We start from the raw sequence: 15,522 nt of genomic DNA on the forward strand, positions 1-15,522 counted from the left end.
TGTGAAGAAATAGCAACCCGCCCCCAGGGATGCAGTGAACAAGGAGGAGAATGTTTGAACCAGGTCCCCTACAGTGATATTGCTTAGGACCAGCAGGTGGAATATTTATGTCACCTGCCAAATCCCAGGTAAGAAGGGTCAGGCCCGGGACGTTTCGGGCAAAAAACAACAAAAAACAAAACAGAGCAGACAGCGGCTCCCTATAATGGGGCGGGGCGGGGTGGGACGAGAGCAACTTACTGGCACAGCGGAGTGCCCGCTGCTGCACAGCCTCCCCGCACAGGTCGCACCAGCCCCGCCAGAGAGTAAAGCCTTCGAAGCGGTGTCCTTCTCCCTTCTCCTCTCGCACTCGGGGATCCCGCGGCTGCTCGAAAATGGTGCGCACGTCGGGCAGCAGGCGAGGAGCTCCGGACCTCAGTCGGAGCCGGTGATGGTGATAGTGCTGGTGCTGCTGCCCGGAGCGGGAAGGCTTAGCCGCGGGGCCGGGGGAAGCGGGCAGCTCCCGGGGTATTAAGTGAGCCCCGAGCGCAGCCTCTTCTCCGGGAAAGCTGGGAGCCACGCGAACCTCGGCTCCGTCCTCAGCCGCTTGCCCGACGGGCGCCCCGCGCTCGGCTCCCACGGCGCTCCCGAGGGGCCTCCCGCGGCACTCCGGAGGGCGCCCTGGCAGAGCCTCGGCGCGTCCCGCCTTCGCGGCCGGCAGAGCGTCCTTCTCCAGCCCGCTACCCACGCCCGCGCCCCACTGGGACATGGCCCCCGCAGCGCGGGGAAGCTGCGGCTCTTCTCGCTCCTGCGGCTGCCTCCGCCTTGGCGGCAGCGGCGGCGGCGGCTCCTTCATGTCATTGGAAGCGGAGCGCTTGAGGATCTTCTTCCGTTCGTTGGCGGTCAGGCTCTGCAGGAAGAGCTGCTGTTCCTTATCCAGCAGCAGCGGGTAAGGGTACTGCCCGATGGCCGGGGAAGCCATGGCCCTGGCGAACAGGCGGCCGGCCCCAACAGCTGCGACCTGCCCGCGGGTGGCCAGCAGCGCAGGCGCTCTTAAGAGGAACCTGCGGAGGCTGCGAAGGAGAGGGAGGGTGGAGCGAGGGAGGGAGGGAGGGAGGGAAGGGGCAGGCGAGGAGCCCCGCGCCAATCTTCCAATGCTGGTTTGGTCCGGCTTCCAAATTGGTTGGCCTCGCCAAACGGAGCCCCACGCTTTAACCCGGAATCCGTCCTCTTTCCCCTGCCTGGAAAAATTGAATCGTGGGAAAAGAGAGTCATTCTGTACGTGCTCAGAGGCAAAGGACAGGACCGGCTGTTGCCCAAGTTCTTCAGTCAACAGCAAGAAAGATTTTCTTCCCCGAGGCTTAAGGGGAAAAACAACAACACCAAACCCTCTTTGCCTTAGTTAATCTGAGACCTAACTTCGTACTCGAGGACTCATGAAATAATAACCGTGTTCACCTGCAGGTTGATTAAAAACTCCAGTTCTCACCCGCAAGGTAGCTCAAGCAAAACACCAGAGAAGGTATTCTGCACTCAGCCTCTGCCATACCAGATCTGCAGGTCAAATCAAAGGAAGCTTTAAGTTCATAGCTGAATATATTCAAGGTTTAATAAGAGAGGCGGTGAGTACAGGTATTCCTCATCTTACAACTATTTGTAATAACAGTGGCACTGAAAAAAGTGATTACACCTGCTTTTCACACACAACCATTACAGCACTCCCGCAGTCATGGGATCAAAATTTGGATGCTTGGCAACTGACATGTATTCATGTCGATTGCAGCCCGGGGTCATGTGATAAACTTTTATGTCTTTCTGACAGCGAAGTCAATGGGGAAGCCTGATCCACTTAACAGCTGTGTTACTAACTTAATAACTGCAGTGATTCACTTAACAACTGTGATAAAAAGGTGATAAACTAGGGGAAAACACACTTAAGTGCTTGCTTAGCAATGGAAATTTTGGGTTCAGTTGTGGTCATAAGTAAGGGATTACCAGTATTTATCTTGACCATAGTGCGTATCTAACCATGTTAGGTAAAGGTAAAGGTTCCCCCGCACATGCGTGCTAGTCATTTCCAACTCTAGGGACTGGTGCTCATCTCCGTTTCAAAGCCGAAGAGCCAGCGCTTGTCCGAGGACGTCTCCGTGGTCATGTGGCCGGCATGACTAGACGCCAAAGGCGCACGGAACGCTGTTACCTTCCCACCGGAGTGGTCCCTATTTTTCTACTTGCATTTTTACGTGCTTTTGAACTGCTAGGTTGGCAGAAGCTGGGACGAGTAACAGGCGCTCACTCTGTTACGCAGCACTCGGGATTCGACCCGCCAAACTGCCAACCTTCTGATCGAGAAGCTCAGTGTCCCAACCCACTGAGCCACCACATCCCTTTTACATTCCACAGTAAAAAGGTAAAGGTAAAGGTTCCCCCGCACATGTGTGCTAGTCGTTTCCGACTCTAGGGGCCGGTGCTCATCTCCGTTTCAAAGCCGAAGAGCCAGCACTTGTCCAAGGACGTCTCTGTGGTCATGTGGCCGGCATGACTAGATGCCAAAGGCACACGGAACGCTGTTACCTTCCCACCATAATGGTCCCTATTTTTCTACTTGCATTTTTATGTGCTTTCGAACTGCTAGGTTGGCAGAAGCTGGAACAGGCGCTCACTCTGTTACGCGGCACTCGGCATTCGACCCGCCAAACTGCCGACCATCTGATCGACAAGCTCAGCATCCTAACCCACTGAGCCATTGCGTCCCTAACCATGTTACGATTTGGTATATTGTATGAATACCCTGAACATTTAAAAATGAGTTTTAACTTTCAGCATATGCAAAATGCTTTCTCCTTTCCCATCTGGAATAATAGGACAGGCTTCCTTCTCTGGTGTTAAACAGAAACAGGAAAACCACAGTATAATGCAGTGTGTAACCCCAACCTGAGTTATATTAAAAATGCTGCAAGGACTTTATTCATACAAGCTGCGCAGAAGTGCTGTGGTTGTGAAGAGATATTGGCATTAAGGAATGTTGTGTTATGCAGTTCAGAAACAGCACTGAGCAATTGATGCACGAGAAAGCAAGCCACTGTGGCATTCAGGCCTCTCAGAGGCTGGGGTTGATACACTGGTCTAAAGCATAATGAAGTTAGTTGGGAGAGTTATTTCACTGTATGAACCTAAAACTGATCAATTGAATGCTGAACACTTTTGTGACAGGGACATACACAACCTAAGTCAGCTCCCTGTTTTCATATTCTCATTGAGTGCTGTCTGGAGTTTGTCAGCTGTTTAATCTCAGCTTCTTCTGGGGATTTTTGGAGAATTATGGCAGGGAAATTCCTGGCTTTATATCAGTATAAGGATAAAGTCTCTGTCTTTGTAAGTTAACCTTTTGATTTCCCACCAAGAAGTGAAACTTTGTAGAAGGAACCAATAAACACTGGCCACACAAAGAGCAGTAATTTAGTTCTGATGGGGCACCAAGGATACCAGCTTGTACACTGATGCCCTAGAATGAACTCTTGGGGGAAAAACAGTGGAAAGAAAATAAAAACAGCAAAAGCCAATTAAAAAAAATAAGGCAGTAGAGACCTGATTTGGACTGGGAACATGGTTTTGAATAAGCTAGCTAAATTTTCTTGCCCATCATCCCGCAATCTGGAATAACAAGAGGAAAGGAGAGATGCATTTTAAAAATAACAGCTAGGCCATGGATTGTACAAAGTCCTGTTTGCTTAAATGGTGGATTTTTTTAAAAAATAATAATCACAAAATACAACAAGAAACAACTCACATTATGGTTTATTGTAGTATTTCCCAACTTGGTGCCTCTTTAGCTAGGAATGGAAAATCAACATACCTAGAGAGTGGTTGGAGTTTGGCATCTCTTTAATGAGATGTACAAATTCAGCAAAAGTGGAGTTTGGTTCTCTGAAGTTTAAAGATGGTTACAATTCCAAGAAACAGCTGGATCAATATGATATACTACATTGTTTATTGAACAATTCTAGACAACAATTTAAATCCATGTCAGCACTTTGTGGAATATAATTTGAATGTCAGCAGTTCTGTCATTTCTGTTGAGTGTAAACTATTGTTAAATATACACATAATGGTTTGGTGTGGTATGTGAACCCAGTCAATTCTGGTTTATTCCTCAAATTTTGGTTAATCAAACTATTGTTTAATGGGATGTATGAATTAGGTATGTTTGTAACTTCCCTAGGAAATGTACCAAGAAAACATACTAATGCTAATTCTGCCATCCCAGATTTACTTTCTTATTGCAACTTTTACAGCCACACATTCATGCCAGCCTCTTTGCCAAAGATCTCACATAAAAAAAGAAGTAGGAAGATTACTCTTTGCTGCCATTTTCCTGTCCTCTCTTTGCCAGCATGACAAATAGTTGACCAATGAACTACTAGAAAATGCACACAATCTCTCTGGAAAAAGGCTAGTTAAATAGTTATCCCATTTTATAATACAGATAATCGTCGACTTACAGCCACAACTGAGCCAAAAATTTCTGTTGTTAAGCAAAACTTTTGTTAAGTGAATTTTGACCTGTTTTATGACCTTTGTTGCCACACTTCTTAAGGGAATCACTGCAGTTGTTAAGTAACATAGTTGTTAAGTGAATCTGGCTTCCCTATTGACTTTGCTTGTGACAAGGTTGCAAAAGGTGACATGACTCCAGGACACTACAACCGTCATAAATGTGAGTCAGTTGGCAACTGTCTGAATTTTGATCACATGACCATGGGGATGTCTCATAAGTCACTTATTTCAGTGCCATTGTAACTTTGAACTGTTGTAAATTAAGGACGACCTGTACTTATTCCCAATATTAGGAAGACAAGAATGGCTACACACATCACACCTTCACATATAACACTAAACCATAGTTGAGCTGTATTTTATTGAACAAACCACAATTATCTGGATTAACAGACTAAGCTATAAACTGTGGTTTATAATTCACAAAGTTTGGGTTCATACAATACCCTATTATTTACCAAACAAATTAGTATACAGAAGTTCTTAGCATGGTGTATGAGTGCAATTGCAGGACATGCAATTTATTGCAAGTATTTGCAAAGAATTATCAGTAGGGAGGTTAACAACTGTCAGGGTATGATGTAATGTAAATAGCAGGAAAATGTAAAGCATTATTCATGTACATGCTTGAATTTCATGCAAAAGCTCTGTGCAGAGTTTGTCAGAGGATTGAGCAATGGAGGATTGAGCATGTCAGAGAAATTACTTTACTGAAACACAGTTTGAACACATGGCACTTAATTACCAGCATCAGGTCCTAAAAACTCCATTATTGTTTTAATGAAAAGATTAGACCAGGAGAGTCTGCAACCTTGACAACTTTAACACTTGTGGACTAGCTCCCAGAATTCCTCAGCCAGCAAATGAATCATTGAACAGATCACTCCACCTGAGGCACAAATGACCACACCCAAGTAACCTTACTCTCTGAATTCCTTGGTTTTCTCCCAGCTTGACTGTTTTCCTGCAGACTTTTCATTACCTAACTAGGTAACGTCTTCAGGGATCCTACTTGGGGGATTACACTCTTTTTATATAGAGTGGCTTGCCCTGTCAGTGGGGTGTGTGGTCTTCTGTGTGGTAGTTTCTTAACTGGTCTGTTGTTTTCTGCATGATTGTCTTAGTTGTAGTTCCTTCACTAGGATACTGTTTATTCCTTGATTGGTTGTCCAATATTAATCCCCAACATTAATTTCTTTTTATCTGAATGCTGATTGTTGGCAACATGTCTTGTCTCCTTAGTTTTTTTGTTGTCTCTTTTGAATGATGTGTAAATGATGTGTTTAAATCTATGTGCTTATTGATGGCTGGTTTGTCTAAGTGCCAAACATTTAGGTATTGTCTATTCTCTAATGTTTTTGGATTTAGCTTGATCTTGGTTAAATCTATCCATGTATTATAAAATTAATCCTACTTTGAACAAAACCTGAAGAACTAGGCTGAGAACAGATCCTCCAGGAAAGAATCTGTCTATGTGGTCACCAACACTTAACACCAATTTGGTGGCATGTAATTGATCAGTCAGTCAATCAATCAATTAAATATAAACCATAATATCAACACAATACTCAAGTGACTCTTGTCCATATAGAGCACAATCAGGCAAACACAACAATGCAGACTTAAGACATTCAAATAAAATTATGACATAAGATGCACTAAAATAATAAAAACTAAGGAAATAAATAAAACAAAATTAGGATTAATTTTTCCTTAGAATCACAACACATTAGGGTTTGCTTAAACAAAATTAATTGAAGTTACAAATAACTCAGCTCACACCTTACACTAAATCCTAAACTAGAGGTGGACATTCTTTTGGTGTGTGTTTATGTGTGTGTGTATGTGAAAATAGTCAAAATGATGGTTGCAACCAAACAATCAAAATCCCATCCCTTTTCAATAGGCTTCATACAGGCAATGCATGAAAAAAAGCAAGATTTCAATCACGTTGCAACATCCATTTTGACTTGTGACCACCCCAGAAATCACATCTGCCAAGGAGTCACTTTTAGCATCTTAATTGTTTCCTGAAAGCAGCCCAAATGTTTTTGTTTTATTCTAATGGGACAACTCTAGATGAATCCATAACAATTTAAATCATAAATTATAAAAGCATAAAAACATCATTGTAGTCCCTCATTTTATTTCTCAAAATAGCTACCCAGATCCTTCTGGGTATTTGCAAGTAGCAGATAAATTCCTCTCCTGTTATTGTTATCTTGCAAATAATACTTGGAGGCATGCTGCCAAAAAATACCACTGAATCTTCAAGAATAATAGCCACTGAAATATCTGTACTCCATGAATTTATCACATTTCTTTTTAAAGCTATCCATATTTAGCACCGTCATCACATTTTGTTATTAATTCTACAGGTTAATTACATGTTGTGTGAAGCTTTTTTTTTCCTAGAGCAGATAAAACAGAGCTCCTAATCAGCTTTATTACATTTCCTAATTATTGCAATCTCTTGATGCACTTTTCTCCATTCTATATATAATTGAGTCAATCTCAGTCCTATCTATTTTTACCAGTTCCTGATTATGTTGATTGTCCTCTATTCACTTTTTTCATCTTTATTCTGTTCTTTTTCAAATGCAGTCAGCAGAATTCTATACATTAATTTTAGATATGGATTTATAATGTTAATAAGTTACAATGTCTATGTTCTCAGAACATTGTAAAAATAAGCAATCCACATAATGGCTTAATGCAAAGTGAAAGGGAATATAATATAAATCAGGTGTACATCCTGCCAACACAAACTATTTGGAATTAGTATCTTCCAAATGTCACTGAGTAACAAGTTGGTTTGTTAGATTGCAATTCTATGGAAGGAAGACAGTAACAGCCAACATTAAAAAGACGATTTGGCTGATCTATAAAACACAGAATTAATCATCTTATGAATCCATGTACATATGTTCATATTAATTTGGCTCTGTCACTGTTTTTCTTTTATACCACCTAAGAGTTCCTGGAATTGACATGATTTAGATGTTTCATAAATAGTGTGTTTGTAGTTTTTGCAGCTTTAGGACAGATATTTTACCAATTTCTTTAAAAACAGCCAAAAATATTTTGTTACTGATATTTGGCAGTTTGCTGCCAAATTTCAGCTATACAGCCCTAGTTTCCTTTCTGTGGACATAAAACAAGTGATAGAATCTGTATGTTGTCTTTCCTAGTCCTTAAGCTGAGTATGTCAGCTCTGTACTGTGAATTATTTAACAAATTATATTTAGAATCTTAAGAGTTGTGTGAACATTCAATTTGGAGATTCAGTGTAAAAATGAATGGTAGATGAATTTCCAAATGGAATGAATTTTCCAAAACAGAGGAGAAAGTAGATTCAGAGGCATCTAACCAAATTGGATGCCTCTGAAACAATTGGGATAATTCTATACAGTACATGCACAGAACTGATTTTTTAAGATCAATTTCAATTCAATGGACCCAATTAAACAATTTTGTCTGAACACCCTATTCAAATCAGGTTGATTTTATGAGGCAAATCAATAATTTAAATCAAATACTATAAAATATACTGAACCAATATATTCAGTGAAGCCCACCCAACCCTCTTCTGATTGAGCAGCAGACCTAATGTTGTAATTCAGCTCCACAAGGTCACATATTCTCTATCCATTAGGCCAAAGTGACTTGAACTCTCAGTCAAATTATTCCAGGGCAAGAAAGATGTCACTCCATTGTCTTCAGATCCCATTTTGAATTTGGTGAGCCTATTCATCACATATTTCAGCTTATTACTTCCCTATTCTGGTTGTGAAGCATGGATTTTTCTGAACTTGTTTGTGTGAGGAATAGATGAATGGGTAAGTGGGAAGTAGTTTTATTTTCATTTCTCCATTTCAAAGTGAGATTTTAGGAAATTCCCAATTATTTCTCATATACACATAGAGTCCAGGTTTCTATTACTACCCAGAGGAAATTCCCTCATTAGGAAAATTCTTTTCAGTGTTTGAAATGTTTTCTGCAGAAGTCTAACTTGAATACTTTTGCAGAGTCAGCCCTTTTTAAGGTATGCTGCAGCCTTTCCTAACTTGAGGTCTTCTTTGTCTGCAGATCTCATTAACACATTCAAGACAGTGTTATGATAGGAATTATATTTCCAGACCCATAAACAAGCCCCAGTTCAGGGAAGAGTGATATAAGGAGGGTGATCTAAAATGAAACCCCTTCTGCAAGATGATTTTTTTTCAGTCTTTGAATGCAGTGTTTAGGACTTTAGGACTTTGGGGCCATACCTGGACCGAGATGCCCTGCGCACAGTCACTCATGCGCTCGTGACCTCCCGATTGGACTACTGCAACACTCTCTACATGGGGCTGCCCTTGAGGACCACTCGGAGGCTTCAACTGGTGCAGAATGCAGCCGCACGGGTTGTGATGGGGGTTTCCTGATACTCCCATGTAACACCTCTACTCCGCGAGCTGCATTGGCTTCCGGTTGCCCTCCGGGTGAGATTCAAGGTGCTGGTGATGACCTACAAAGCCCTAAATGGCTTGGGTCCGGGATATTTGAGGGAACACCTGCTGCCGGCATCAAGCTCCCTTCGTCCTGTGCGCTCCCACAGGGAGGGTCTCCTCAGGGTACCGCCGGTAAAAGATTGCCGGCGGACAATACCCAGGGGGAGGGCCTTCTCTGTGGGTGCACCAGCCCTTTGGAACCAGCTGCCTGTAGAACTTAGGACTGCCCCTGACCTTCGCTCATTCCGCCGGGACCTGAAGACCTGGCTCTTCGAGCTTTCTGGCCTAGACTGAGAGTATTAACTGGGGTTTTAATTGTATTTTTAATTGTAATTGGGTTTTTATTTCAAGGTCAGTGTAATTATTTTAATTGTTTTTAATTTTTGTAACTTGTTGCATTGTTTTAAAAAACCTTGTGAACCGCCCTGAGTCCTACGGGAGAAGGGCGGTATATAAGTTTAATAAAATAAATAAATAAATATAAAAAGGTAAAGGTTCCCCCGCACATGAGTGCTAGTCGTTTCCGACTCTAGGGGCCGGTGCTCATCTCCGTTTCAAAGCCGAAGAGCCAGCGCTTGTCCGAGGACGTCTCCATGGTCATGTGGCCGGCATGACTAGAATATTATGGGTGGAAATAAATACTTTACATCATAAATACCTTTATTTTATTTTAGCTCAGCTTTCCTTTGGTTTCCCGCAGTATAATTTAGGATTCTTCTGCATATTTCATGTTCACAAAAACCCTATGAAGTTACTTAAGCTGAAAGCTAGTGGTTAGCCCTATGATGATGTGTAGTGACTTTCCTGGCTGAGTAGGGATCTGAAATGTGTTTCACTATGCACACACACACCCCAATAATTCCTATCTTTGCAAATGGTGTTAGAAAAACAGTAAATATATTTACATTAGCCAAACAGAAAAGCTATTCATTCATATCACTCATTAACAGTTCTGCTGTATTCTTCTATTTTTGCTTATTCTCTACATATTATCTCTTTATCTTGTGTATCTCTTTAAAATGTAGCATGAAGAAAGTTTTATTACAATTCAACTCACTGAAGTATAAGAATAAATTAAAAAAATAAATGATTTAACATGTAAAAGTTAAATCACTGAACAAGTTTTTAACTACTGAAACCTATTGTCATGTCTTGAATAAATATTAAAATGAGTTCCCAAGCAAACCTGTCAGCTTATAACATATGACTGCTTAAACTACTGCTACTGCTAAGCTTGTAAGCCGCCCTGAGTCTTCGGAGAAGGGCGGGATATAAATGGAATAAAATAAATAAATAAACTTAACCATCTCCCGGATAATAAACAGGTTTTTTTTCTCTTTATAAAAGCATAAATTCCTCCCTCCTATAGACAGTTTTCTATCATCCTCATGAAACACACAGGCATGCACACAGAGGCACACCCAAAACTGTTGCTAAAAATCTCTGTGAATTCTCCCACTAGGTTAGGGGCTTATATTGCATTTGCTTTTATTTCAATCCAAATAATATTTTAAAAAACATCTCTGCTACATTCTAAGAAAAATGAATGGAAGGAACTTCTGGTTAATTTATTTCAGCCCATGCAGCAGCAGATTCATTGGTGAATAACAAATGATAAAGAAGCACAGATGAAAATTGCACTAAAACAAAAAAATGAAGAAATACATACACTTTTTGTCCAGGCATGTCAACATTTATCTGAGTCAGAATGATAATTATATACTATGAAAGGGTGAGCATCAAGACCAACAAGCCACATACACTCACCAAAGAAGAGAAGACTCTCATTTCTTGTACGTGGTACAATGCTTTTTGGCTGTTCAGTTATGCAGTGAAAGAGATTTAGTTCAGACTATGCATTACCGTAAAAGTGATGTTATACCATGAATAAATCTATACATTAAGCAATTTCTGTTTCATGTCCATAGAGCCATGACATAAATGACAAAAAGTCTACTGTAAAAAGAGTGACTAGATACAGCAACATCTTTTAACACAAAACGCTGCTTTAGAAATGTTAAAAATACAGGATCTGAGTTATGGTAAATGGTTTTTGCTTCCAGGCCATGCACATCAGCCTAGCTGCTCCCCAATTTTTCTCCCATTCTAGATGTGGAACTCTACATCCAACATCTGGAGACCATCAGGTTGGAAAAAGCTACTCAACCCCTTCAGCTTTTTATCACCTTCATACAGCCTACAACAATCAATTTATGCTGACTCTCAACACACAGAGAAACAAGCAGTGGTGGAATTCAGCCAGTTCACACCAGTTTGGTGGAACCGGTAGCTAATTTTTTTGTTGCCCAGGCCCAGAACTTACTTCTGGAAGCGGCATCCACACAGAGAACCGGTTGTTCACATATTTGAATCCCACCACTGGAAACAAGCCTACCTTTCCAAGGATGAGGATCTATCTTCTTAGGTCTGAGTATCATCACCCCTGTGGAGAGGCAGAATGAGCAAATGCCAAGGCTAGAAGCAGCTGATTCCTTCTTCAGAGGTCTGCAAAAACTTTGTATGCTTGGGAAGATTTTCACACAGATTCCTTTTTCCAAACAGAGATTGACATTTGCTGGAGAATAACAGTGGACGAGAGGGGAAAACAACCAAATAGATCTGCTATCAAAGTTCAGTGTGTTACTAGAGACTTTAAAAGAGAGAGCTAAAGCTCAGCTCTCCAAGTATATTGCACTTCAATACCCATCATGCCCAACCAGTATCTTACAACCATTGTTCACTGGAAATCATGGAAATTCAATGCTGAAAAAAGGCTAGTTTAAAAATCCAGAGAGAAAGTGAAATATAAGCTGGCTTCACTCATTACTCTAAATCGTAATTGTTATGTATTGGGCTTGTGGTGTTACATCACGTGCATTGCTGGAGGAGCTAACGGCTCTCCAGAAACCCAGACCGGCCGTCTCCGGTCCTGCAATTGGTCAGCCCCAGGCGGCAAGCGTGGGTTCAAACCTATTGGCTGCCACCTAGGGGCTAGGCTGTATATTGTGGCTGGTTGCGGACCAAGCTTCAGTACAGTTCCAGCAAGAATAAAAGAATGAGTTTTCCTGTACTCAGCCTCATGTCATCATTCCTGCTCACCAGAGCCCATGACTTAACAGTGGCGACGAAGGTGGGATCCTGCTTCGCCAATTAAGGGCTGAAGTCAACGAGGGGTCGGCAGTACACGCCGGAGGGAAGAGGCATTTCCCCTCCCTCTCTAGGCCAGCTAGTAAGCCACACTAGCAGCCGTGTGCTCAGAGGATGCATTCCCTGAGCCTAGAAGCAGGATCCGAAGAATGCAGGAATCTAAGGAAGATGCCGAAGGTCGGCAAATCAAGAGAGTTTGATGTGAAGCATCCGGAAGAATGGCCGTCTTACCTCTTGCAAGTAGAGAACTATCTAAGAGCAAATCAAATTGTAGAGGAAGGCCTAAAGGCTGCCACGTTGCTTTGTGTGTGTGGCCCAGCAACTTTTGACCTAGCAGAGAACCTTTTTGCACCGACGCCCATCAAAGCAGTATCATATGCAGACCTTAAGAAGAAGCTGACTGGGCATTTCCAGCCCAAGATGTCGGAGATGGCGTGGCAATTTAAATTCAACCAGAGAGTGCAGCTACCTGGGGAGACAGCCTCAGAATTTATCGCAGGCCTAAGGCAGGCCGCACGCCTTTGCAAGTTCTCAAACTTAGAAGAACGATTAAGAGACCGGCTTGTCTGTGGCCTTCAGGACAGAACCCTTCAGCAGAGACTGTTTGCTAGACCCAATCTCACGTTCTCTGAGGCACAGGATGAGGTCATGGCCAACGAAGCTGCCAGGGGTGCAGTGCAGACAGTTCAAACCTCCAAACCTTCAAAAGTCAAAGATTCCGTCCATCTTGAGGTTGCCAAATGCCCCGGAGAATCATCAGAAGATGAAGAACCCGAAATCAACAAGCTCCAAAGACAACCAAACACGTAAAACTGCAGCAACCACCAGCGAGAGAACGATTGCAAGGCAGTTCTCTTACCTAGATGTAAGGGGTGCAGAAGCAACCATCTTCGCACCAATTGCAGATTTCGCTCGGCCACGTGTAGAGCTTGCAGAAGAACAGGCCACATCATCGTGGTTTGCAGAGCCCGCCAGAGAGACAGGCCACCCAAATACCAGTCAGAGGAACCAACTAGGAGAAATACTGGGGCCCAAGGTCCAGTTAGTGTGGGGTTCTTCAGAAGCCGAAGAAGCGTTTGCCGCACCGGGGCTTGACGCCCCCTCAAGCCTAAACTTAACCTCTTGGTAGAGCTACAAGGAGTCCCATGTAAGATGGAGTTGGACTCTGGCTCTGCAGTATCGATCATTTCGCAAGACACATTTGACTTCGTGTGTAGGCACAGTAACAATTGGGCTAAACTAAGACCCTCAGATATCATTTTAACGGATTTTCAGAATGCTCACATTAAAGTTAAGGGTGAAGCCACATTATTGGTAAAATTTAAAGGGTTTTGGGGGCACCTGGATGTCATAGTAGCAGGGGGCCAAAGAACGAGTCTTATTGGACTTGATTGGTTTGATGCTTTAGGTATTCAGATTACTGGCATAAACCGGACACAAACTGCAGACCTCATGACTGTTTGCGAAGAATACGCAGATGTTTTTGATTCAACCCTGGGGACATACTGTACACTGGCCCGCCAATTTCTTTTAAGTTAGATCCTAACTTTGTTCTAATTAGGGTTAAACCTTGTAGGGTCCCCTTTGCCTTGAAGCACAAAATTGATTCCGAAATCGATAAGCTTGTAGAACAGGGCGTGTTACAGCCTGTTGATGGGGGGGAGTGGGAAACTCCTATTGTCACCTCACTGAAGTCCAACGGGGAAGTTCTCATTTGCACTGATTATAAATGCACATTAAATAAGACCCTCAAACAACATGCTTACCCAGTTCCTGTAGTCAACCATATTTTAACCTCTTTGCAAGGGGGAGCCATTTTTGCTAAACTTGATTTAGCACAGACTTATCAGCAATTGACGGTTGATGAGGCCACAGCCGCGGCTCAAACAATCATGACTCACAGAGGGGCATTCAAAGTCAAACGCTTACAGTTTGGAGTCAGTGTTGCACCGGGTATTTTCCAAGGGATTATGGAACGCACACTTAAGGGTATTCAGGGCATCTGCCCTTATTTTGATAATGTTCCTATTGCTGGGGAATCCCCAGAAGTGTTGGCCAGAAGGCTCAGGGCTGTTTTGCAGAGGCTTTGCGAAGCGGGCCTCAAATTAAAGAAGAACAAATGTAGTATTGGGGTCTCATCAACAGACTTCTTGGGGTTCCTCATTGATGCTAATGGTATTCACCCCGCTGATTCTGAAGTGAAGGCCATTAAAATGACTCCTAGGCCAAAATCAAAAGGAGAGCTGCAAGCATTTTTGGGCCTCCTAAATTTTTATCACACATTCCTACCTCATAAGGCAGCAATAGCAGAGCCCCTCCACAGGCTGCTTGATAAAAAAGCCCCTTGGAAATGGACTAACTTACATGAAAAAAGCTTCCAGGATTTGAAAGCCCTTCTATCAGAAAAGTCCACTGTAACTCATTACATAGAGTCTAAACCTGTATGTCTTGTATGTGATGCATCTCCCTATGGGGTGGGGGCAGTATTAAGCCACATAGAGAAAAATGGGAAACATTTACTCTAGAACCTTATCCTCTGTTGAACGCAACTATGCACGGATTGATAAAGAAGCCTTGGCCATAGTTGCTGGAGTTAAGAAATTTCATGATTATTTATATGGCAGGGATTTCACTGTCTACACTAACCACAAACCTCTGTTGGGATTGTTCACAACAGACAAACAACCCCCCCCCCCACATACTATCTCCAAGAATGTTGAGATGGTCTATTTTTTTGTCTGCATACAATTTTAAGTTAATTCATAAACCAGGGAAGGAAATGGGCCATGCTGATGGCCTCAGCAGACTACCACTGCCACTAATGGATCCTGATCCAGCTCCTGCTGCTAGTATACTGTCCATACAGGACTTACCTGAGTTTGCCCCCCACGCAGGGGATATTGCTGCTGAAACTGCCACAGATAAAGTTCTGAGTAGAATGTTGTCATGGGTATACACGGGCTGGTTGGAAAAAAGTCCAGGCTCTGAATTTCAAAGTTATTTTGTCAGGAGACATGAGCTGTCTGCACATAAGGGCTGCATTTTATGGGGGAACAGAGTCATAATTCCCGCTTCATTAAGAAATAGGGTCTTACACTCTTTACATGAAGGCCATCCAGGCATTGTCAGAATGAAAGCTTTAGCTAGAAGCTACCTTTGGTGGACCGGCCTTGATAAGGCTATAGAGGATCAAGTTCATTGTTGTTATACATGCCAGCAATCTAGGCCTGAAATGCCTCAAGCCCCAGTTCACTGGTGGGAGGAAACGCACACTCCCTGGTCTAGGATTCACAAAGACTATGCTGGGCCTTTTCAGGGGCAGCTTTTCCTGATAGTAGTGGATAGC

At 42.7% G+C, this 15,522-nt stretch overlaps 1 protein-coding gene across 2 annotated transcripts in view; it reads right to left on the bottom strand.

Annotated features, from left to right (window-relative positions):
- RASSF5 (Ras association domain family member 5) overlaps positions 1-1,012 on the bottom strand; it is a 78,704-nt gene extending 77,692 nt beyond the window's left edge. For both annotated transcript variants that reach the window (XR_014026148.1, XM_081325415.1), the window contains exon 1: positions 241-1,012. Coding sequence is in view for 1 of the 2 variants with exons in the window: in XM_081325415.1 (XP_081181541.1) it covers positions 241-961 (721 nt within the window). In the remaining variant the exon portion in view is untranslated. The remainder of the gene's footprint in view (positions 1-240) is intronic.
- Positions 1,013-15,522: the final 14,510 nt, after the last annotated feature.

The sequence above is a fragment of the Vipera berus genome (assembly GCF_964194415.1).
Source record: "Vipera berus genome assembly, chromosome: 3".
Lineage (NCBI taxonomy): Eukaryota > Metazoa > Chordata > Lepidosauria > Squamata > Viperidae > Vipera > Vipera berus.